At 42.0% G+C, this 23,462-nt stretch overlaps 1 protein-coding gene across 1 annotated transcript in view; it reads right to left on the bottom strand.

The window, feature by feature from the left end:
- LOC147698809 (E3 ubiquitin-protein ligase TTC3-like) overlaps positions 1–23,462 on the bottom strand; it is a 1,497,644-nt gene that overhangs the window by 275,826 nt on the left and 1,198,356 nt on the right. Inside the window, exons 37-39 of the mRNA XM_086935406.1 lie at positions 12,632–12,700; positions 10,566–10,662; positions 5,684–5,787 (exon numbers count right to left, since the gene is read on the bottom strand). Coding sequence (XP_086791532.1) covers positions 5,684–5,787; positions 10,566–10,662; positions 12,632–12,700 — 270 coding nt within the window. The remainder of the gene's footprint in view (positions 1–5,683; positions 5,788–10,565; positions 10,663–12,631; positions 12,701–23,462) is intronic.

The raw sequence follows: 23,462 nt of genomic DNA, 5'->3' as shown, positions 1-23,462 counted from the left end.
GCATGGGTGCCAGGACACAAACTGATAAACATATCTGATGATTTGGTGCTAGAGTACTGCAAGCAACTGGGTGACCAAGTGCGTTCTATCTCTCACCAGATTGGAGAAGACGCCGTCGCCAGACCAGCAACTCCAGCCCATGACTTGAACCCTGATGATTGGGTTGTACGTAAGAAACATACTAGGAAGAGTTGCCTTGCACCAAAGTGGGGAACAAGAAGACAGGTGATTCTTGTTACCACTAGAGCGGTGAAGTGTGCAGGCGTGCCACGGTGGATCCATGCCAGCCATACAAAGAAAGTGACAGAAGACGAAGAAGAAACTGAGGCTGAAGGTTGTGCAGCTGAGGGGTCTCCTGAAGTTGGTCCTGAAGTAGCTGAAGAAGAACAACCAAGCTCCAGTCAAGATGATTGGGTCCCAGTAATCGACCTGACACTCGACCCAATAAGAACCAGAAGACAAACATACTTAGATAGAGAGTGGGATAGTGAGGACGAGACAGGAATAGAAGGACATAATCAGGTCATTGAAATCCATGTCAAATCTGATGATGAGGACGGCCAGGTAGGGACAGAGCAGGTTATCGACACACCTCCAAAAACTCCTGAGCCTGAAAAGGGACAGATAGAAATTAGAGCAGAAGTTGAAGCGGAAGAAAATCAAAAGTTCGAAGTGCTTCAACAGGATCAGATAGAAGTAGATAAATGTGTTCAGGAAGAAGAAATTGAAACAAAACAAAGCCAAATCCAGCATATACCTGAACAAGGCCAGCTTAGTAACCAGGCAGAAAAAACTGACATAAGACCTGGAACAAGTCAGACAGGAAGGGAAGAAGAAGACATTGAAACAGATGTGCCACAACTGAACGAAAATAAAAGAGCATTTGAAGAAAGCCAAATTACAGTGCCAGTTAAAAGATTCAAGAAAAAAGAAAGAGAACCCAGATTTGTCGAAAGACTGAGACTGAAAACTATCAACAAAGAACTTGAGCAAGAAAATCAAGACTCCAGTAAAGCTGACCATTCTGGAGCAAAGCCTAAGAGAAGAAGTGCCCGAATAAAGAGACTAAACAACAATTATCAGAGTCCTGAATGGACTTATCTGGTGTTGGAAGACTTTGAAAATCTTGAAATAAGTGACGAAAGTGATGAAGAATTGATTGCTGATCAGACTGACGAAGAAGTGCAAGCAACCTGGAAATTGCCCTGTGTAAGCAACTTGTGTAAAGTTACAAAGAGGGGTTGAAGCTTCTTTTGAGCCAAAATGTCTGATTCCACTGTGAATGGAAGATCAAGACGAAATCGTTGTAAAACATGCTGCAAAGTATGTTTGTGTAGTATAGCATTAGTACTGATATTATGTATAGGACTAACCATAACTATTCCTTACATGATGAGTAAAGATACTAATTTGTACCCTACTAAACCAGTGACAGATGACACAGAAGAGCAACAAACAAAAGGCGCACCACAAAGAGTAGATACACTAGAGAAAGCAGTTAGCCTTAAGCAAACTAGGATGGACTTAGATACACCAGATGAGGAAGGACTACATTATCATAGAATCAATAACAAAACTCATTTAAATGTATCTGCAAACTTGTTGGTACACTACGTAGAAGCAATGGAAATAGAAGACTGTTACCTCTGTATGAAGCTACCTTCTTCAGTAGCTGAGGGTGTGACCTACCATCACTTGCCACTAACATATGGAATTTCCTGTAGTATTTTAGCTAGTTTATTCTATAAAAGAGGACCGTTACAGTATTATTACTCAAACGTAGATGTGATATTTTCTGAACTTCCTGTGCGAAGAAATCTGAATCCTGTAAATACTATTAGAGACGTAGCAAAATACATGGGAGACTATTTTCTGACTATAGGTAAAATAAATATAGATGACGCACACAGAAATAACCTGACCTGTACATTACAAGAACAAGAGAAAATGTTTCTAAATATGGTAGAGAAAAGAAGAGAGAGTTTCCAAATGAAAGCAAAGGACAAGAATCAGAAAATTCCCAAATGGGCTGAAAATATAGATAGTACCTCAAATGGTGGAGGTAATGCTGCACTGTTGCTGGATTTCGAAAAGAAAGGGAAACTTTGTCTTCACAGAGAAAAGACTAGTTACTATAATAACATATTCATTGGTTCCAGTGAATGCGAACACAATTACAAGGTAATTGGAGGTAGGAGTTTCAAAGATGGGTCAGAGCCTGTGTTTCCTGGAATTTATTTTATATGTGGGAACAAGGCTTACTTCAAATTGGCGGACCATTGGTACAGAAGCTGTTATTTTGGTATTGTCTTTCCAAAGATATACCATATGGGCAATGTCACTGGAAGCACTGAAAACACTAATGGATTAATGCGTAGTAAAAGAGAAAGTGTAGGAGAAATAATAGGTGATATATTTAGTGCAATGATACCCACAGTGGGAGTGGCTCTGAATACACACAGAATTTGCAAATTTCTACAGTAGTAGATCGGTTATTAACTGACACTGCTGGAGGTTTCCTGTTGGTCAATACCGAAATGGTTGCGATCAGATCTATAGTTTTACAAAATAGACTTGCTCTTGACACTCTATTGGCAAAAGAAGGCGGAGTCTGTAAAATGTTGAAAGCACAACATTGTTGCACTTACATTCCAGATAAAAGTGTTGGAATTAAGAAATATGTGAGAAACATTACTAATTTGGAAAGAGAGCTCAAACCACTGGAGGTTGACAGTGCCTGGAAGAGACTAACTGATGGTCTCTCCTCTGTAGGTAGTTGGTTTTCTAACTTAGGTAGTAGTCTTGTGAGTACAATACTGATGCCAATAGCGGGAATATGCTTATTTGTGCTCATAATAATAATTTGCTGTAAATGTCGAAAACACCAAAAGAAGTATGCTGTGAATAAAAGAGGAGTGAAACGAAATGTTGAAGAACTAGAACTAGAAGAATTGAATAACAAGATTTATAAAAGAATGAAAAATTCTCATCCTAATAAAGATGCAGAAAAGAAACTAAATAGAAAGTTTGAAGAGATTGAAATGGGTGAAATGTGAAAAGTTGGCATCTGGTTCCATTAATAGTGATGATAGTAAATATCATCAAAGAGGGGATTGATGGAGTAAGGATTTGCACGTTAAGGGACTTGCTTGTATCAAGAACCTCAAATAATGTAATAGACTAAATCAACCTGTTTGTCTTACTAATTTTGCACATTTTTACACTACATGATGTGTCCCAGCGACGCTTGCCTATGTGTTTACTAATTCTAATATGCTTGCCTCTAAAATGTGCGCTGCTACGCGGGAATTTAGTCTGCGCATGTGTCGGTCATACCCATGTGACGTGACGTACTCGCAGTTCTGGTGGGAATTTGTTGCTCATGCGCAATGTGATTAAAATGGCTGCTTTGCGTTCTCACATGCTCTGAGCTTGCATTGCCGCTTTCGCAAAGCTGTTTATTCTGCACTTACTCATAGCGCTATAGTTATTATAAAGTAAGGGATGTAGTATAGCCATTCGCGGTATACAGTGAACTCTTCTATTCTGTATTTCTAAATTGTTTTCGCTTGCTTTTCATGTATCGTATTCTTTGGGCCTGGGAGGTGCTTACTACCCCATTTTGGAAGCCCGTATGGTACCAGCCACGTGATGGGGGAAAAGAAACCATGTAGCAGTGGAACCCAGTCAGCTGGCAGCCACGGCCAAGATGCTCCTGGGAAGCTGAACTTACACCTAGCCGAAGAAGCTGATCTGTACTAGAATTTGTTACATTTGTAATAACTGCTGTATACCCTATTGTTCACTGTGAAACATATGCCATGGGAAACTAGAATTTAAGGGGTGGGTACGAAAACTGAATATTAAGCCTGAGAAAGTCTAAAATTTAGGTGGTGTGATGACTTAACCTCCTCCTTTGTCCAATAAAAATTGGGGATCCTTACACTTGCAACATTGGGGGGTGGTACACTGACCCGAAAAATAGTATAACTAGCGTAGGTTTAGCTAGAGAAATTGTCAGACTTGTCCGAATAGCTGACCTGTCACTGACCCAACGCACTCTATTTCCACAGACCCACTCGGGGTTTTGGGAAACCTTAAGTGCCAACCCAATCGGGGTTATTGGCAGATTCCTTGCAGAGAAGGAGTAGTGCAGGCGTTGCAACCGAAGCTGCGGGTGTTGGTTGTACCCTTTGGTGAACCCTGTCCTGATCCAAATTCTGGGGTTATCCTGTCCTGACTGTCCATGAGCTGTACCTGCTCGCCTACTGGCATCTAAGTCCTTGAGGGTCCTTTCCCGTCTTTCCAAAATGACCCGTGGCCAGGGTTGGTCTTCACTCTATCCTAGGTAAATATAAAGTCTGTGTGGGTGAATTGTTTATCTAAACTTGCCTTCCTAACGTCTCAAATAAAGCATAATTGCACATGTTCCTTTTCTCCCCCTGTCCTTTTATAAATGAGATTTTCATGCGTTAATTGTCTATAAGCATGTTCCACTTTTCTACCTACCTTTAGTCAAATACTAAATTTTTGCATATATAGTTTATGTTCCATTCTTACCCTCCCTATAGAGAATAAGCACATCTGGATTTATCAAATTGCATAAGTTTCATTTCCTTTGAACCGTTATTGAATTTCGAAAGTCTACTTTGATTCAGTATGTTCCCTTTCTTTACCCGCCTTTAGTGAAGTTGTGAAAGACTGTTGATCTAAAATAGCGTGTTCCTTATTTCCACCTTCCCATTAGTTTCGATTTCTAAATGATTAATATTCTCTGCCTTATTCATAGCTATACAATATTTCTAATTCTCGTTATAGATAGTTTGATCTGTGTTAATCTTCTACTCATGGCATATGATGATGATGATGATTAGATAAAGGTTTTCAAAACTTCCTGAGTCTGTGGTTATTCTAAAAGAGTACAAACATTTCAATTTGTATATGGTATTGTGTTATCTACTTATTTTACAGCTAGCTCATTGATCCATTGTGATCTTAGGTACCTGTGACGAGGATTGGTAAGTCAGGTACATTGGAAATAAATAGAAAGGAATAGGGTTACTGATAGGAGTGTGTATGTTACCTGATTAAGATAAAAGTGTAAATTGAAATAAAATATATTATGGGCCCAAGTGTGCATATTTGGTAACAAAGTTAGTCGGGTGACCTGCGCGCTCTATTACATGAGGGCAAAGTTGCTGCATAACTTGGAGCGGTGACCAGAACCAAGCCACCAAAAATATATCTTGGGTGGGTCCATGATGGCCATCTGCTACTTGCAGTCTTGGCATGGCTTGAAGCCTGCTGTTTTCAGTAGGGACGTTGTTCAAAAACTTTGAAATTACCAGAAGATTCGCAAAGCTGGGCGGGGAGTTCTGGATCTGCAATGGAAGGCGCAGAAAGAAAGGAACTGATGTAAGAACGCAGAGATGGTGTTTATTCATGCATATGCTTGGTTACTTCTGAGATGGTACAGAGTCACTACAGGGCCAAGAACCGCCAACAAAGGAGAAAAATCCCTAGATCCGGTCTAGTGCCTGGAAATATTCTAAAAGTTAGAATTATCGATCAGAAATATTTAATCTAAAAATAAGATCTGTAAGTAGGCATTCCATTGCAATATTTCTTAAACAAACAAAAAAAGAAACAACTTGGTGACTTAAAAGACATTTGAAAGTCCTACCTGCTTTCCAGTGAATGCAGACCACGGAGATTGTTTTGCCCACTTGACATGGCACAGCACAATTTGAATATCTCAATATTCTTCTGATTATCTAGGACAGACATCTAAATGAAGATACAGACAAGATGTGTAATCGATTTGTGTTTGAATACATTGTCCACATTTGCAATTCAATGTCAAAACAAATCAAGAAGAGAAATAAAATAAAAAATATAAAATGAACACAAAAAGAAATCTAAAGGTACCTGGCCCATGTGCCTCAACCACAGCACACGTTTGGACAGAAATTCTGATGCAACTCCATTTCAATGGACTTGTGCACAACTATCTCCCAGCAAATCACAGGATCACATATAACTTTTTCTTTACTAAGAGCTATGTTTCTTCAATTAAATGAACAACAAACATTATTGGTGTTTCAATAATTACTATATCAGACACACTTATATTAGTGGCACACCATTCGGTATTCAATGTTCACCTAAGTGAATAAGTTGGTGCTTCCAATGGTAATGTCAAAAATATCTGAGAAAGATGCTTTTCTACAACAGCCCAGGCCCATGTAAATGTAGTATACTTATAAAGCGCACAGCTGCCCATCACGGGGCGTCCCGGCGCTGTATAACGCTGTGGAACCCTTCCTGGCTCTCCCTGTGAGATGCCCCTCCTGGGCACCCCCAAGGTGTAGCAAGGCATCCCAGTGTTGTAGGGGCCGTTGTGGAGATTAAGCAAGCTATTGCCCAGAGTTGCAGCGTGGGACCCCATGATTAGAGTAGGCGCCGAGGCGAGAATTATCGAGTCCGCAGACAATGAGCCCAAGACCCTGCTGCGTCGGAAATTGAACCCTGGTTCCGGGCCAGACCTCTGCATCAGGGTCTGCCGCTCTAACCATTGAGCCACACTTCTCCATGTGCATCTTGTTTTGACTGTAATTGGGAGGTGGCTTGACCACAGCAATTCCCTCCATTTGGATAAGCTTGCATGTCTAATTAGGAAAGAAAGATATCTAGTTTTAGTTTCTGACACATAATTAGGAAGTAGAGCTTCCTCAGTTGTTCTTCATAATCGATATAGTCATTACATTCATACAATTAAATTAAAACACCTCAGCCTATGTGCTTTAGTACAGAAACAGTTATTTCAGGGATAATAAATATAATTTGAGGCTCTCTTCCCTTTTTCTTTTCTAGCTCTGCATGATTTAAAAATGGTGAGCCATTAACTGGGTAAACAAGCTCTTTCATTCTTCCCTACAAGAGACACCACTATGGGAAACTATGTCAGCTATGCCGCCGCCTCTCCCAAGACTGGATTTAAAGAGTCACTTTAAGGTTGCTGGCTGAAGCTAGGGATGAAAGCCTGGAATTACCTTTATATAGGATACAATTTGTTATCCCTGAAATAACTGTTTCTGGTGTCAACTACGCAGGCTGACGTGTTAAGTTATGAATTTAATGAAAATATCCATCATGATGAACAGCTGAGAAAGCTCTGCTTCCTAATTCTGTGTCAGAAACTAAAGCTAGATGTATTTCTTTCCTATTTGGACTAGTTTTTAGACCAAGCTCAGGGGCCATGGAGCAGGCAGGGGATACTGGGCCTCCACCATAGGGGGTAACGATGTTTAGCTCCAATGTCTGGGGGAAAGTCATATTACGGCTGTGCAAACTAGGCCAAGTAACACCTTCAGCACTTGGCTGTCAGCGGTAGTGATGGGGAGCAATCACAGGCTCCTCAGGGAGTGAGTATGGGGTGCACGAGCTCAGGACTCAACAATTACACAGCAGCACAATGACTCAATATCCAACCCAGTACTTATCTTTCAAGAAGGAAACCTTCTTTAAACACATGAAAAGTACAATGTGGTGTTGTAGGTGCAGCTGTGCAGGGCTATGCTTGTATATGCTATCCCTCCCTAGCTCCTACTCTTTTTGGTCTAGGTGATTTCCCTTGTAGAGATTAAGGCAATAGGCTGATGACAGCACAAATGCATATCTCACCATCTTAAGGTGTTTGCTGCACTCAGTCTCTCACAGTTCAACAGTTTTTGTTCCCAAAGTGTTCAGTTTCTCAGTTCTTACCACCTATTATGAATCTGTCCTCTTGGACAGCCCCTCGACTTGGTCTCAGCATGCCAGCTCCTTCCTGATTCTGGGAGGAGGCACCCTAACCAGCAGGTCTGTCTGGGGTCTCCTCATTGGATACGGGAATCCAGATGAAGATGTAGCTTCAGAGAACTGCTTACGCAAGTCCCCCCTGGCCGCTGAATGCAGTTGAGGCTGGGGATGGCGCGATTTCTTTTGCAGAACAGGTGGGCCCCAATTGGAAGGATCTCCAGGATCAGTGTGGCCACATGCTGGCTGATTTCCTGCCTGTGTTGCGGGCACAAATGCCAGTCTCTTCTTGGAGGAGCAGCCATGCAGAGGACTATCTCCTTCTGATCAACCTTGCCATGCACAGGCCGATCTTCTTCTAGATTAGGCTAGCATGCACAGTCCAGTCACCTTCTAAACAACATGACCATGAACAGTCTGATATTCTTATAAGCCGCAATAAGGCCAGACATGCAAAGGCCTCTCTTCTGGGGGAAACAGCCATCAACAGGTGGAATTACCCAGAAGATCTTTTCCCTGGGCAACACTGCGGTGCACTGGCCAATTCAGACTCCGATCAAAGACCTGACAAGGCTTTGTGACCGAAGGATAAATAGCCACGGATCCCGCCAATAATGATTTCGAGAGAGATGGAGGGCCTGTAGGCACTAGGGTATAAAAATCGCTCTCCAAAGGAGTCCTCTTCTGAAGCTCCCACCAGCACAGCTGCACCTCCCTTCTCCTGGACAGTCACCTCCTACAGGGTCGGCAGACTTTGCTCTTTTTTCAGCTTGAAGGCTGTCTTTTAGGTGCTTCGGGACAGGTCTACAGCTCTTACAGAAAGGAGTCAGACTCAAAACACAACTACTTTCCTTTGGGAAGCTGGCTGTCAGGTACACACCAGCTCTGGTTGCACAGCCGCCCTCTGAGTACTCTATAGACCACTCCCTTCCTTGGCCATATAGGACTTTGAAATGGAACTACAAGTGCGGTAGTGCAGTCACACCTTTAGACAAAAGGCAGACTGGAGAGGTCAATCCACTGTCTGCAGTTTGGGGTGATTCACGTTCTTGCAAGTGACACTTTCAGGCCGTTCTACAGACACAGCCTTTGTACAATGTGATGCTTCTCACAGAAGGGTTGTTTATAGCCTAGAATAAAGGACTAGTCTACACACTTCAGGTGCCTCTGAATAGCAAGTAAGTCATTTAGTTTATTTGTGTGATTAATAAAAATTGTTTAAAAAAAGGTAATTGATTCAACATTGAAAATAAGATTAGTCAAATGCACATTTTCCCACATATCACAATAATTAAAAATGTCAAGAAAATTATAGGGATAATCATGAAACCCTCAATGTCTTAATTTTTACATACAATACATAAAATACAGGCCCATTCAATGCACATAGAAGGACCAACTTCAAGAATCAAAGTCCAGGTTGTATGACAGCAACTACGCCATTCTTTAAGAATTTCCTTCAGTACAATCCCGGCAAAATGCATTCTTATAATGACCTTTTCAAGTTCTCCAATGGCTAACTCAAAATACTTCTTTAATCTGTAAATAGTTGTGAATCACTGCCGAGGATGCAAGCTTCAATAGCATCCTTTATTGTACAGAACCCAGGTCTTAAAAACACAACAGCCCAGAGCTCCCACAACAGGGACACAAAATGTGAGTTTTCTGCACCTGGCAGTCAACAGTCCAATTTAAGTGTAGCAAGGAAAAGACTAAAGGTTGGGCAGGCTACATACACAAATATGCACAACATACACTTTTGATATTAGAACCAGGATTTTGATAATCACATAGATCTAGAACAGGGGTCTCCAACGTATTCTGTACAGAGAGCTACTTACGTTCAGTTAAACGCATTGACAGCTACTATTATTATTAATGTTGTATAATCTCCATTTTTTATATGTATATTAAGTCAACCGAGCAAAAGCTTTCTAATTTAATAAGCTGGGCTGCACACAGGTGAGCTACTCAGGAGGTAGCTGCAAAGCTACAGTAGCTCACGAGCTACTGTTGGAGAACCCCAATCTGGAACTTTAACTGAATGGGCCAGAATGCCTACAACGCCGGTGACCAAGATAGAAAGATCTCACCACAACTATGGATCAAAAAAACATGGTACACTAACACTGCCAGCACTGTTCTATGTGCTAAACACAGAACAGGGACAGAAGTCCACTGTCTGTCAATAAGGGCACGCTTTGTGCACCGCAAGGGCTGCTAGATAGATACAGGATCGTATCCACATCAACAGACATGCCTATGGTCTCTGTGCACACATTAGGTTAGTGTGACGCCTGGACCAAAATAAAGTACTAGGGCATTAGATACATACAATTAGGCAGGCAACACAACTGGACACCAAGCAGAGGACATTCCTGGCCGAACACTAGAAAATAATAATTGTAAATATATTGTAGAATCCATGTTATCCCGGAATTGTCAAGATTTGACAACAGAGCGCATAATCCATTTAAGGCAAAATAATTCATTATATTTTTTTCTAGGGCTGGATCCATGCTCGAACTTCGGGATAACCTGTGAAAATGTAAATGAGGGATATTTGGATTCTTTTCTAATGTATTTTATTGTAATATCCGGTTATTCTGGTAAGATTCTGACCATGCTGGCCCTACAGTAGATACCATCAGTTTTTACAGATTAAGACAGCCAATAGTACTTGAATCACTATATTGAGATCTAACAGTTCCACTTTGACAGCCCAACATCTATAAAAAGCATTCAATCAACCAAAAATATATATTTACCTCTGAGGCAATCGCACGTTTGGAAATTTCTACTACATTATCTTTGCCTTTTCTAATATCCTCTTCATATTTCATTTTCTCATTTTCAAATTTGTTACTGGAAAAATAAAAATAACATTTTAAAGAGAACCTTCAAATCTTTAATACTTTTTGCTGCATATTATACAGTTGTTGGCATAAATGGTTTGACAAATGTGGCATAACTGGTGTTTTACTATCGAAATACTTTCACTTTTTGTGTAATCTGGGTTCCGGAATTTATTTACAGTTTCTTCATTACTCTTAATAAACAATTTGTTTTTTTAGAGTGAATGTTAACTCCCAAGGATGCCTTTTGGCGCTATTGAAAGATAACAAATGAGTATTATTCTACCTAATGGTACTCTCTTTATCAACCTCAGATAAATGAAAGACTTCATGGACCACCAGGATTTGTACTTTAATCCAAGGAGGCGAACAAAGATTTTGGATAGATGCATTAGTCTACTGGATCAGAGATCACTTATGAAACAATATCCACAATAGAGCAACCCTGTTGCCATATTTTGCTGTTCACAAAAAAATAAATAAAAGATGTTCTATACAAAAGTGGAGCTACTGTTTTTCCGCTCATATTTCCTATCAAAGACCTTAAACCCGTTACAAAACTCGTGCATGGGCATAGCTATCAGAACCACTCTAACACTAAAAGGCACATCTCTAGTGTGTGCATCTTGGAACGTATGACAAACATAGATGAGGAAATCCACATTGTCGTAGTACAAATCACTGAATCGAACACTCACTCGCTCTCTGCCACACATGTTGCCATCACATATGTAGAAGGGCATGGGTAGATTCAAGAGCTTATTTACCTGAGCTTCAGGAAAACAAACTGATCGTTTAAACTACTTACTAACAAATAGCATGGAAGGAAGGTTCAACAACCACAAACAGAATGCCCAAGATATGAAAAGAATCAGTCTTCTATACATTGCAAGTCACTGTCTTACAGATATAACAGGAGTGGAAAGACACTTCTACTTAAGTTTAAGTAATAGGAGAACAGATTCTTACCTCCGAGAAAGTTTTTAAATACCAGAGGGGTAAACCTTGTGCCAAGGTGAAGAATCCCGAAGACTAAAAATATTTTAAGGTTGGGAACATCAGTCATCAAAGAACTCAGTTGTGAAAGACATTAAACACCTGAAAAGTCCTGGACTCTCTTGAAAGTCTTCAGTGCCCGATGTTTTAGTATAGCTATAATTAAAAGGCTCAAAACGAGACCCAACAGTTGTTTTTTTCTACAACAGCAGGCACAATGTGGAACGTTCAACACTTTTAATTTGCAATCAAATAAAATCTGTTTTAGACTCCAGCTGAAATTTGTTTTTTAAATAATTAAGTATCTTAAATATTTACTATAAGGTTTTTTTAAGGTTGAGTTTCCTTATAGTGTCAAAAAACATCCTCATACGAATACCCTATAAATATATTCATAACTCACTGCCAGACACTAACGCAAAATATTAAAGAGGGTGCCATTCTCTCTGAATGGGTATATAATACATTGAAATGACCATACTGAGGAATTCTGTCAAAAAAATTTGATGTCTTTCCAGTAAACTAATTTTTCTGTAGTGTACTCAAAAAATTATGCATGGGTATTAATGTGACAAAAACCCACTTTAGCAATGTTTTTAATTTTCTAGCCCACCCCCACCATCACTACATATGAATGTTTTGTACAGATTTGTCAAAGTTAGTGCATCACAGTCTTTTAGAAATAAAACCACATTTTGAAAATCTCAAACCTTCCCGTTAAAAAGAACATTTAGATTTCTGTCCTTTATTTTGTCAATGAAATAAATATAATATTTTATAATTTGTGCATTTGTCTGATGCATACTTGATTCCGTATTTGTGTAAATTAAACGGAATTTCAAATCATAAAAATTGCTTAGGTAGGAGACCACACCTTCCAATAGTGATTCAGTGTGTGCCCACATAAGTCAAAAAGCAAAGAACCATTGCTCAGGGAATGACTGCCACATAAAACGTTGCGAACAAACAATGGAATAGTTTACCTGTTCTCTAGAAATTCATTTAGCAATGTTTTATACTGTTGCTCCTTCTCTTCAACGTTTTTTAGACACCTTTATATATTGAAAGAAAAGAAAAAGAAGTTGGCATGAGAACATAATATAATGTCAAGTCAGCATTGCATTTGTCAGCATGTTGGCTATGTGTAGCTGCAGTTGTTTGCCTTTTTTTTTTATTTGTGCAAGAAATACAATATGTGACTCATGTAGTTTTTTTAAATTTATTTTTATTGAATTGAAAATCAGGGCAAACAGTACATTTAAAAATATAGTCATGATTGGCTGCAAGTAAAGCTATAAATAATACAACGCTAATCTTACCCACTTCCCCATAGACAATAAACGTTATCTTTGACTCGTGCTCCGAACCCCTGAGGAACACAATCACATCAAGTGGACACATCATCCGTTTCAAATTCAGGTGGGTCACAGATATAACCTCGAAACTTGTTCCATGCTCCCCATACCTTCTCCCATTTACGGGGACAACCACGGTGTATAAAGACCGTCTTCTCAGTTACCATCGCCTCATCCACGTCAGTACACCATTTCCGGAGCATAGGTGTGTCACCTGACCCCCACAGCATAGCAATGTTGCGCTTAGCAAATGTCATACCGAGCATTGCCCAGTCCTGTTCCTGATGGGTGAGGTCGTTGGGCTACCACACGTTTAACAGACAGCGTCTTGGTTCTGGCAGTAGAGAGACTTCCACAGCTTGGGAGATAGTGCGCATCACCTTGGCCCAGTATGCTGCCACAAGAGGACACTCCCACAATGTATGAAAAAATGTACCTTCCTCCCCACAATTCCTTAAACAGTATTTGTGTTGGGCTTTCCCTATGGCACAGAGTGTCGTTCTAGTGTAGTAGGTGCTGTGTAATACTTTAAGTTGGACCAATCTGAGCCGCGCGGGTATGGCCATCTCACGTGGCGATGACAGTGCTTTCTGTATGTATGTATGTATAGGCATTTATATAGCGCACTACTTACCCGTAGGGTCCCAAGGCGCTTCGACCGCTGCGAAACCCTTCCTGGCTTCCCTGAGAGATGGTCCCTTAATGGGTATCTCCAGGGTGAGACCAGGCATCCCCGGCGGTCTGGTGGGGCCGTTAGTGAAGATGAGGCAAGCTAATGCCCAGAGTTGCCGAGTGTGATCGCTGATCAGAGTGGGCACCGAGGCGAGAGAATTATCGAGTCCGCTGACCCTGGTCCAGAAACCTGCCGCGCCGGGAATCGAACCCTGGTCCCGGGCCGTCCTCTGCTCTCGGGTCTGCCGCCTCTAACCAGTGAGCCACACTACTTCACACTACTGCCATTCGGAGTCATCAAAGTCACCCACATCCTGGGACCATTTTTGTCGGAGCTTGGGCGTCGGATCTGGCAGGTTGTTAATTAACTTGCGATATGTTGAGGATGTCGCCCTCTCAGCCATATGTTCCGTAAGGAGTCTATCCTCCAGTGGGTTGGCCTCTGGTATGCCCGTGCCCGGTGCTAGGATTGCCTGAAGTGTGTGTCTAATTTGCATATATCTAAACTTTTCTGTCTGTGCCATGTCGTATTGTGTCTCCAAATGGGAGAAGCCCACCACCGCACCCTCCCTCCAAAGATCCCCCACTGTGGAAATACCTATGTTGTCCCAATTGGTGAATCCCTTACTATTACGAAGTCGCCCAAATCTGTGGGAGTCCCAGAGTGGTGTCATTTGCGTGATGTTTCCCAAACATTGCAAGCGCGCCTGCGCCCGGTATCATATGTGGATCGTTTGTGCAGTAGAGCCAATCAGGGAGGGGGGCCTACGCTTGCTGTATAATGCTGTCATTAATCCGCTCTCCCCGAGGTCGTGCCTGTCCTCTTGATACGCAGGTTCATCCTGCGGGGTGTGTAGCCAATAGTTGATTATTTTAAGGTGGGCCGCCCAGTAGTACATCTGTACATTCGGAAGAGCTATCCCTCCATCGTACCAGCTACGCACCAGCTTGTCTTGGGTGATTCGCGCCAGTTTGTTCCCCCATATCAAGCAGTAGGCTTCAGCCGCAATTGCCTTAAAGTAGGTCTGTGGGACAGGGAATGGGGTGTTTTCAAGGACATATAAGAACCGGGGGAGTGTCATCATTTTGTAAAGTGTTGCCCTACCCAACAGTGTGAAGGGGAGGCTACGCCAAACCCTTGCATCACGTTTGAAGCGTTCTAGAGGGGGTTTCAAATTCTTCACATAGAAGTCGTCGGGGTCAGGTGTTGCGAAGTTGCCTAGATATTTGAAGGCTTCGTCTGTAATTTGCAGCGGGCATTCCGAGGGTAGTAGTGGTGGCGGGCCTTCCAACACAAAGAGCACAGATTTAGATCAATTAATAGTGTATCCAGACACCCGGCCGAATTTATCACATATATCCAGGAGTTCTACAATTGATTTTCTAGGGGAGGCAAGAAATAAGAGCACGTCATCTGCATAGAGTGATTTGCGATCCTCCCAAGTATCAGTCCAGCGTAGCCCACGAATGGAGGGTTCCCACCTAATCCATGCTACCAATGGTTCCAAGGCCAACACAAATAATAAAGGGGACAATGGACATCCCTGACGCGTCCCTCGGGACAATGGAAAATCTCGTGAAATGTGCCTGTTAGCCATCACATGCGCCATTGGTTTAGTGTAGAGCAGACAGATCCGAGCACAGAATTTTGGACCGAAGCCCAAATGACGCAAAGCTGCAAATAAATATGGCCATCATACCACATCAAACGCCATACTCGCATCTAATGAGAGAATCACCGCGGGCTCTTGAATAGAGGATCTTCGGGCCATCACTGCCTGCAAACGCATTATTAAAGTCTGTGCTCCTCTGGGGCATGAACCCGGACTGAACAGGGTGTATCAATGACCATAGGTGGGGGGTTAGGCGTATCGCCAAAAGTTTGGCAAGAATTTTGGCTTCAGCGTTGATCAATGAGATCGGGCGATAAGAACTACAATTCTCAGGGGTTTTTCCGGGCTTAAGGATCGCAAATATGGTGGCCAATCGTTGATCTTGTGGTAGTACTCCAGTCTTAAGACTGTCCTCAAACATACTCAAAAGAAAGGGGGCCGTCAAGTCTATTGTTTTTTTATAGAATTCGATGGGGAACCCAGTAGGTCCCACTTGCCCGAGTTAAGAGAGCCAACAGCTGTCTGTATTTCCTCAATCAGAAGTCAGTGTCTAGGAGCAAAAACCGTTTCCGGTGTAAGTTTTGGCATAGTTAAATCTTTAATATATTCAGACTCATGGAGTTTTAACCATTACAAGGGATTCCCAGATCTATATACTAACCAATCACCATTAATACACTTAATAAACATGAAATCCATGAAACCAAATGTGTACGAACAGTTGTAGAAGGTACTGTGTAAAATGTGCATTTCGATGACTAGGTGTGGCTCTGTACCACCGTTTTATTCCTGCCTTATTTGGTGGTAGAAGGGGCTGGTGTGCATGGTTCAAAAGGGCATGATTTTAGGGTGTACTATGTGAAACCTTTGAATATTGCTTGCAAAGTGTCAGGTGATACTTATTGCACTAATTATAAACCATTTTTTTATTTATATTTTTGAGAATATAAAAACCATAAACTTTTTGTATTCTTATATACAGTGCCAATCGTACATAATTCAACAGAAAAGACAATTTTCCTAACCTTGGAAAATAAAGAAGGATTCTCGCCATGAGTTATTTTGTGCAAGCCATTCAAGCTGAAACATTATTAATGTGATGTGTGAATGTGTACGAATGGGATGTGATGACTGTATGTGAGGTTAGTTCACATGTGATTATGGAAGGGGATAAACTTAAATATGACAACTTGTATGTTTAATATTGCATAATTATGCCTTTTTTTGCAAATTTTAGGAAAATTGTATTTTCTGTTTAATTATGTATGATTTGCATTGTATATAAGAACACAAAAAGTTTATTGTTTTTAAATTCTCAAAAATATAAATAAAAAATGGTTTATAAATAGTGCAATAAAATTATAAAAAGATTAAAAAACAAAAATAAAATATATGAACTAATGAACTGATGTTGTACTTAGTCATATCTAGAACAAAGGGACAGCCTGGTATTTCTAGCCACTGAGAAAATAATTGCTGGTTAAGTGGGAGTTTCTTTACATACATTTACATGGAGATTGGGCCTCTCTCCCTGCCTGACCTCACGGCCAGGTTGTATGTAGTTATATCTGGTTTGATATATGTGCCTTTACGACCCCTACGTGGTAGTTGCTTATGCTGTGTTGTGACTGTCCACCGAGTAAATGAAGAAGCAGCAGTGTTCCTTCTGTCCTGCAAGACCACTGCTGCAGAGTAATACAGCTTTTTGTTGGTATCTAATGTCTGGTGCGCTAGGTGATATCTGCAGGACGAAAGCAGGTTACTTATGATCTGTTATCTAGTTGCTTGCTGTGCCGCCTGTTGTCTAGTGGTCCGTGTTCCAGCTGACCTACATTTCTGACCGCCTCTCCCCCATGTGAAGAGTGGCCTAGGGGAGCACGAGCACACACATGTTAGCAGTCAGAGGGGGGAGTGAGAACTGCAGTGGTCAAACCAGGAAGGTGCGGGGGCTTCAAACTGCATCAAGTCCTAGCGTGGCCGCCTTCCCAGTCGCCACCCCCTGACAGGGCCCTGTTATCTTTCTACCTTAGTTAATGATGTATTCGATTTTAGAAGTGATGTATTAGAATTTAGAATGTGCTCAGACTTGCATTCTGTAGCAGGTGTTGGTTCCAGTCAGTGCTGTTGAGCTGCTGGACGTTACACAACTGTTTCCTGTGCGTTGAATAAAGACGATATTCTACTAAATCAGTTTCCTGTGGATTTCTACAACAATTTTATTGGCGACGAGCTGGCGGATTTACCCATATTCAACTTTCATATACGTGGTGAGCTTCGCATAATGGATTATTTTATTTCTTCGTGTTTAACATCTAAATTTTAAGGATCGTTACTGGAATTTTTTTTTTTAAGTTGGATGTTTGTGAATTGTATCAGCGCGGGATAGTTAGTCAGCATTCTTGTTTGTTTCAACGTGGGACAGTCGGTCTGCTGCTTTCCAGAATGCGATTACTAACAAATTCCTACCTGCATCTTTTGAAGGAGAAGCGTATCCTTGGAAACGGATTGCGCATCTTCTCTTCTCCACACTGTCTGCGCAATATCGATCCTTCTGAAAGCGTTTATGAACAAAAGAACTGGGAAAGGGGTATTGCACAATTGCACCTAACCTAAGTATTGCCTTGTTTAGTTTTGTTGGTGCCACGGATCGGAGATTCAATATCCCCTAAACCTCCCAGGACACAAGTTGTCCTAACTTTCAATTTAAACAAATTTTGAAACCATTTGCTGGATCAAAATTTGTTTAAACCTTCTGAAAGCGTGTACACAACGTAACGTGAGCATCAATCACTTCGAGGTCACGTTGTGTGACCCTAAGGTGAAGCCATTTTGCACCAAGTACATTGTTTAGCGTTACCTTGGCAACACAGCATTGTGCGAGTACGCGCGATTGCATCAGTTTTCGAGGCGGATTTCAAGTTAAAGGAAACACAGGATAATTACGAGGCTGGTTAATGTACTAAGGAAACAGGTGGGATTATTCTATTAATTTTATTGGGAATTTATTGGTGAAACAATTTTTACATTCCTCAATACAGTACGTTTTCATTACAAGAGATGCCTCAACCAAATTTTACTCTTAACCCACCACATAGTTTTTGGGTAGGTGGTCGTGAACTCAATATGAAGTGGTCTGAATGGAAGGAATATTTTGATAAGTACATTGCTGCTATTGATAAAAATAAAAAAAATGTCTGCAGAAAAAGAGAATCCTTTTACTGTCCTTGGGTCCAATGGGATTGAAGACCTATAATAGAATGCCCAAAAGTGTGGTCAGTGGAGATGAAAATTTATTCACAGCAGCCTTAAAGGATTTAGATAAATATTTCACTCCTAAAATGTGTATTGGGATAACAAGATATACATTTTTCCAACGCAAACAACTAAAAGGTGAGGCAATTGATGACTATGTGGCTGAGCTCAAGAAGTTGGCTATTGATTGTAAGTTTGGTGCCAACCATGATGATTTTTTAAGAGACCAAATAGTTATGCATAGTAACAATAACACTATTCAAGAGCGTTTGTGGATCAATGGAGATTCTCCTTTAGACGAGGTGTTCAACATTGTACGCAAAGCGGAAATGTCCGGCAGATGCGCTAACGAATTGCAGTTACCTGACAAAGAGGAGTCTTGTGTTTGTAAAATTGATCAAAGGAAGAAAAAGCACAATAAATATGAACACAGTAAAAAGAATGAACCAAAAGGGAAAACAGGTAGCTCTGAATGAAGATGCCACCACTGTGGTAGTAAGGATCACCTAGCATGCAAATTTTAAATTTATTTTTTATTTGTTTGATTAATTAAAATCTTACAAAAAGCAGCTAAAACAAGTTACAAATGTAAAATACTAAAACGATTCATATGATACGTTAATTTCCATAAAACTTAGTCATTTACCGTACACATTAGATGATATTATGGTCAATCGTTTAAGATTATTTTTAAGGTTGGTTCTGTAGCTTCATATTCACACAATCCATAATTTAATCAAGCACAAGCTTCCAACTTTTTTTGTACCATACAAAGGAATTTGGCGAATGCTGAATTAAGTGGTAGGTCTTCTGGATTTAAACTTGCCATTAATGCCTGCCTACAAGTCCTTACACCGTGTTTATGAAATAGTTTCTTAAGTGTAATTTTTCTTTCAACTTCCAATTCCGGACAAAGACACAATAGGTGTAAGATGGCTTCTTGTCCTGATTTACATAGTCTGCATAGGCAGTTATCATTTGTTCGTTTCCATCGTGCCAAGTGACAAAAACCTGGAAAATAGCCAAATCTGGCGTTTACAAATTTGTGTTATTTTTTTTTTTACCACGAAGTTTACCAGGTAGGTTTGAACCTTTTTTTTCTTGAATCCATTCACGATTGACCATGCATGCTTTCTTTTAACGAAATTATCTTTATCCTTTATCAAAGAGAGATAATCAGTAAGTTTATTTACTGTTTTTTTAAAGCTCTCCTGCACAACGGTGGTGTTCCAAATAGGTGCTATACCAAATTTGTTGATTGCTCTATTAAAGTAGGAGCTGGCAGTTAGGTTCCTATTATTTTTTATTTCTTGCCATAGTAGTTGAGACATTTTGTTGTCCTGATAATTTTTTATTCTGTTCCACACTTTTTTTCCTTGCATACCATTGGTTGTTTAGCCCAATTTCCTGTCTCACTTGGGCTTGTGAGGCGTTCCTTGGGAGAGAAAATAAAATTCTATACGTTTTGGCGACCGAGGAGTTAATGATCTCTGCGTCTTTCCCGTTGAGCACCTCGCTGCCATATGTTGGTGTAGACAGTAATTTTGCTGCAATTGTTTTTAATAGGGGGCGATAAGACAAGTCTCCTAGGGTTTTCTGAATTGATCTAAAGGCCCCGACAAGGGAGTTCGATTTCCTTGTGATATTGAGTTTTTGCGTCTCGAAATTGCCACTGTCATTGAAAGTTACGCCCAAGTATTTGTAGTCAGCTACTCGCTCCAATTTCTTGCCTTGCAAGATCCATTTGTGTGTGTGTTTTAGTCGTACATTTTTTGTAATCACCATTACCTTGGTCTTAGCTTCGTTTATGTACATGCCATTTTCCTTAGAATACTTAGAGATGCCATCAATTAGTCATTACATTCTGACTTTAGTGTGACTTAAGATTATGACATCATCCGCGTATAATAGGTTGGATATCTGTCTTTGAGCTAGCCTTGGGGGGTGTGCGTTGATGTCGTTTAACTCAGTCGTAAGATCAGTTAAAAATAGATTAAAAAGGGAGCCAACACACATCCCTTACGGAACCTCCTGAGGCACAGCCGGGAGCAGTTAGAATTTTGCGCAGCTCTTCATTTTAAAAACTGCATTTCTGTGTTTTTAACCTGCACCCACCTTCACTTCCTGACACACGAGTACAGTGTGCAGGTACCCTTCTGCATCAAAAACGAGCGCTAGAAACGGGCGAAATCGCCAATCCACTTCTCCCGCCATTGTCCTTGTTGCGACAGGGACACGCCCACTTTGAGGCCACGCCCCCTCACTTTATACATGTGTATCTACCGGAAGCGCAGCGGGCGCGCCGATTGCGCGCCGAAGGCGCGCTTAAGGCAAGCTTGTCCGCGATCATGACGCGACCGGGGCCGGTTCCCCTGCACGATTCACCAGCACTACCCCCACAATCCATTCTCGGACCATGTTGCTTTCTCTGAGACCCCCTCCTTGCCCTACCTGCCTCTGGTCTATCCCGGACGCCCAGAGCCACGTTTACGTATGTGAAACCTGCCAGTTCTCACTACCCTCTCTGAACTCAACTCTTGGCCCGGCCCTCGCTCGGTGCTCTGCTTCCTCTCATGGAGCCGACCCTTCTCTCGCCCTCAGAGCGGCACTGATTAACTGCAGGTCTCTGAACAAACATGCTATCGACATCTGGCAGTCCCTCCAGGACAACAACTGGGATCTGCTTTTCTTAACTGAAACCTGGTTGAATGAGACCACTAACCCCACCATTACCCTTGCCTTACCGGACGGCTACAGCATCGCCTGCGCCAATAGGCCAAACGGTAAACAGGGGGGTGGTGTTGCCTTAATCCATAAATCCAAATGGACGGCTTCCTTCCCTACATATGACCCTATTGACTGCATAGAGGGTCTACCTTTTACTATCCATTTTTCCTCGTCCACCTCCTGCTCTGGAATACTTATCTACCGCCCTCCCCATTCCAACCTCTCCCACCTGCCGGCCTTGACGGATTACATCATCCAGCTTAGCACTCGCTACACCAACTTCACCGCTTTAGGAGATTTTAACCTTCACGTAAACGATGAATCATGCTCGCACAGCAATAATTTTATTTCTACACTGGCGACCTGCAATCTAGAGCAAAAAATAGATTCCCCCACTCACAAAGCGGGACATACCCTTGACCTGATTTGTTCCAACCTACCTAGCATTCTGGTAGCCTCTCCCATCCCGGTCACCTGGTCAGACCACTTTCTCATCCCTTTTGAGATCGTCATCTCCCGCTCTATCAGACCTACCATCGCCCCCAAAGTATCAGGCAGAAACTGGAGTCGTATCACCCTTGAAACGCTCCAGGAACACCAAAATAATTTTCTACCCTCCCCATCATCTGATCCGGATGGTGGTATTGACCATTTCGACGCCTGGATCGGCCAAGCCCTAGAAGCTATGGCCCCTCTCAAACCCATCAAAACCTACAGGGCCACACCATCCGCACCCTGGTACTCTGACATGCTTCGCCAGAAAAAGGCATCATGCAAAGCCCTCGAACGCTCCTGGAGGCAGAACTATTCCCTCGACAGTAAAATCACCTATAAAACAGCTCTCAAAGAATACCGCAGAATGATTGAGGATCATAAAAGGGACTTCCTGGCTTCCAGAATTAAACATGCCAGTAACGGCGCCAGGGAGATTTTCAACATAGTCAGATCCTTCACGGACCCCAGCGCTCTGACTCGAACTCAACCAGCCTCCCAGTCTCTGTGTGATAAACTTTCACAATTCTTTGAGGAAAAAATCCAGGCTATTTACTCCTCCTTTCACATCACCAGTAGTGAAGGGTCGGTTGAGGAATCTACTACGTACCCGCTACAGTCACCCTCATTGCTAGAATTTGCAGATATCTCTGAGGCTGACACACTGGTAGAATTACTCAACTGTAAATCTGGCTCCCCCAAGGACCCTTTGCCAGCCAAACAATATAAAAAACTGGCACCCCTGCTCAATCCATTCCTTAACCATATCTGGAACGAATCCATGAGAACGGGTATTTTTCCCGCAAAATGGAAGCACGCGTCCCTAGTCCCCATCCTTAAGAAACCTGATCTTGACCCAGATAACCCTAGTAACTACAGGCCCATCTCTCTCCTGCCTGCCCCAGCTAAGATCCTGGAAAAACTGGTGCACGCCCAGCTTGCCAACTACATCGAATCCCATGGGCTCCTGCATGACTCTCAGCACGGCTTTCGATCGGGCCACAGCACGGAGTCGGCCCTTGTCGAAATGGCTGACTCGGTGAGATGGACGCTGGATCGAGGGTCGAGGGCGGTGTTAGTGCTGCTGGATCTCTCAGCAGCATTTGACACAGTCTCTCATAAGATCCTGCTGAGAAGGCTGGGAGACCTGGGTATCGGCGGTACAGTGTTGAGATGGCTCTCTTCCTACCTGGGTGACCGTACTCAGCAGGTATACACCCCTCCCTACACCTCCACCGCTAGACCACTTAAATGGGGAGTCCCACAGGGCTCCTCCTTGAGCCCGCTCTTGTTCAATGTTTACTTCTCCCCCTTGGCTAAACTGATTGCGCAAACTGGGATTAAATCCACCTCCTACGCTGACGACATTCAGTTACTCTTCACTTTTGATACCCCCACTGCCTCTGCCTTCGACCCATTGAAAAACTGTCTAAGAGACATCTCTAGCTGGATGGACTCCAATTCCCTCCGACTCAACGCTGGAAAGACAGATATTCTGTTTTTTAACTCATCATCCCCTCTTGATTCTAATTTATGGTGGCCGGATGATCTCAGCCATGCCCCCACGCCTAAAGACTCGGTGAGAAACCTGGGAGTGCGCTGGGATAATCATCTCAGTTTTAACGCCCAGGTTCAAACAGTAGCAGCATCCTGTTTTGCTAAGATCAAGACAATTAGACGGCTCATCAACTACCTGCCGATGG

Source organism: Lissotriton vulgaris, chromosome 8, assembly GCF_964263255.1.
Source record: "Lissotriton vulgaris chromosome 8, aLisVul1.2, whole genome shotgun sequence".
NCBI lineage: Eukaryota > Metazoa > Chordata > Amphibia > Caudata > Salamandridae > Lissotriton > Lissotriton vulgaris.
This window is presented reverse-complemented; position numbering and strand designations above follow the sequence as displayed.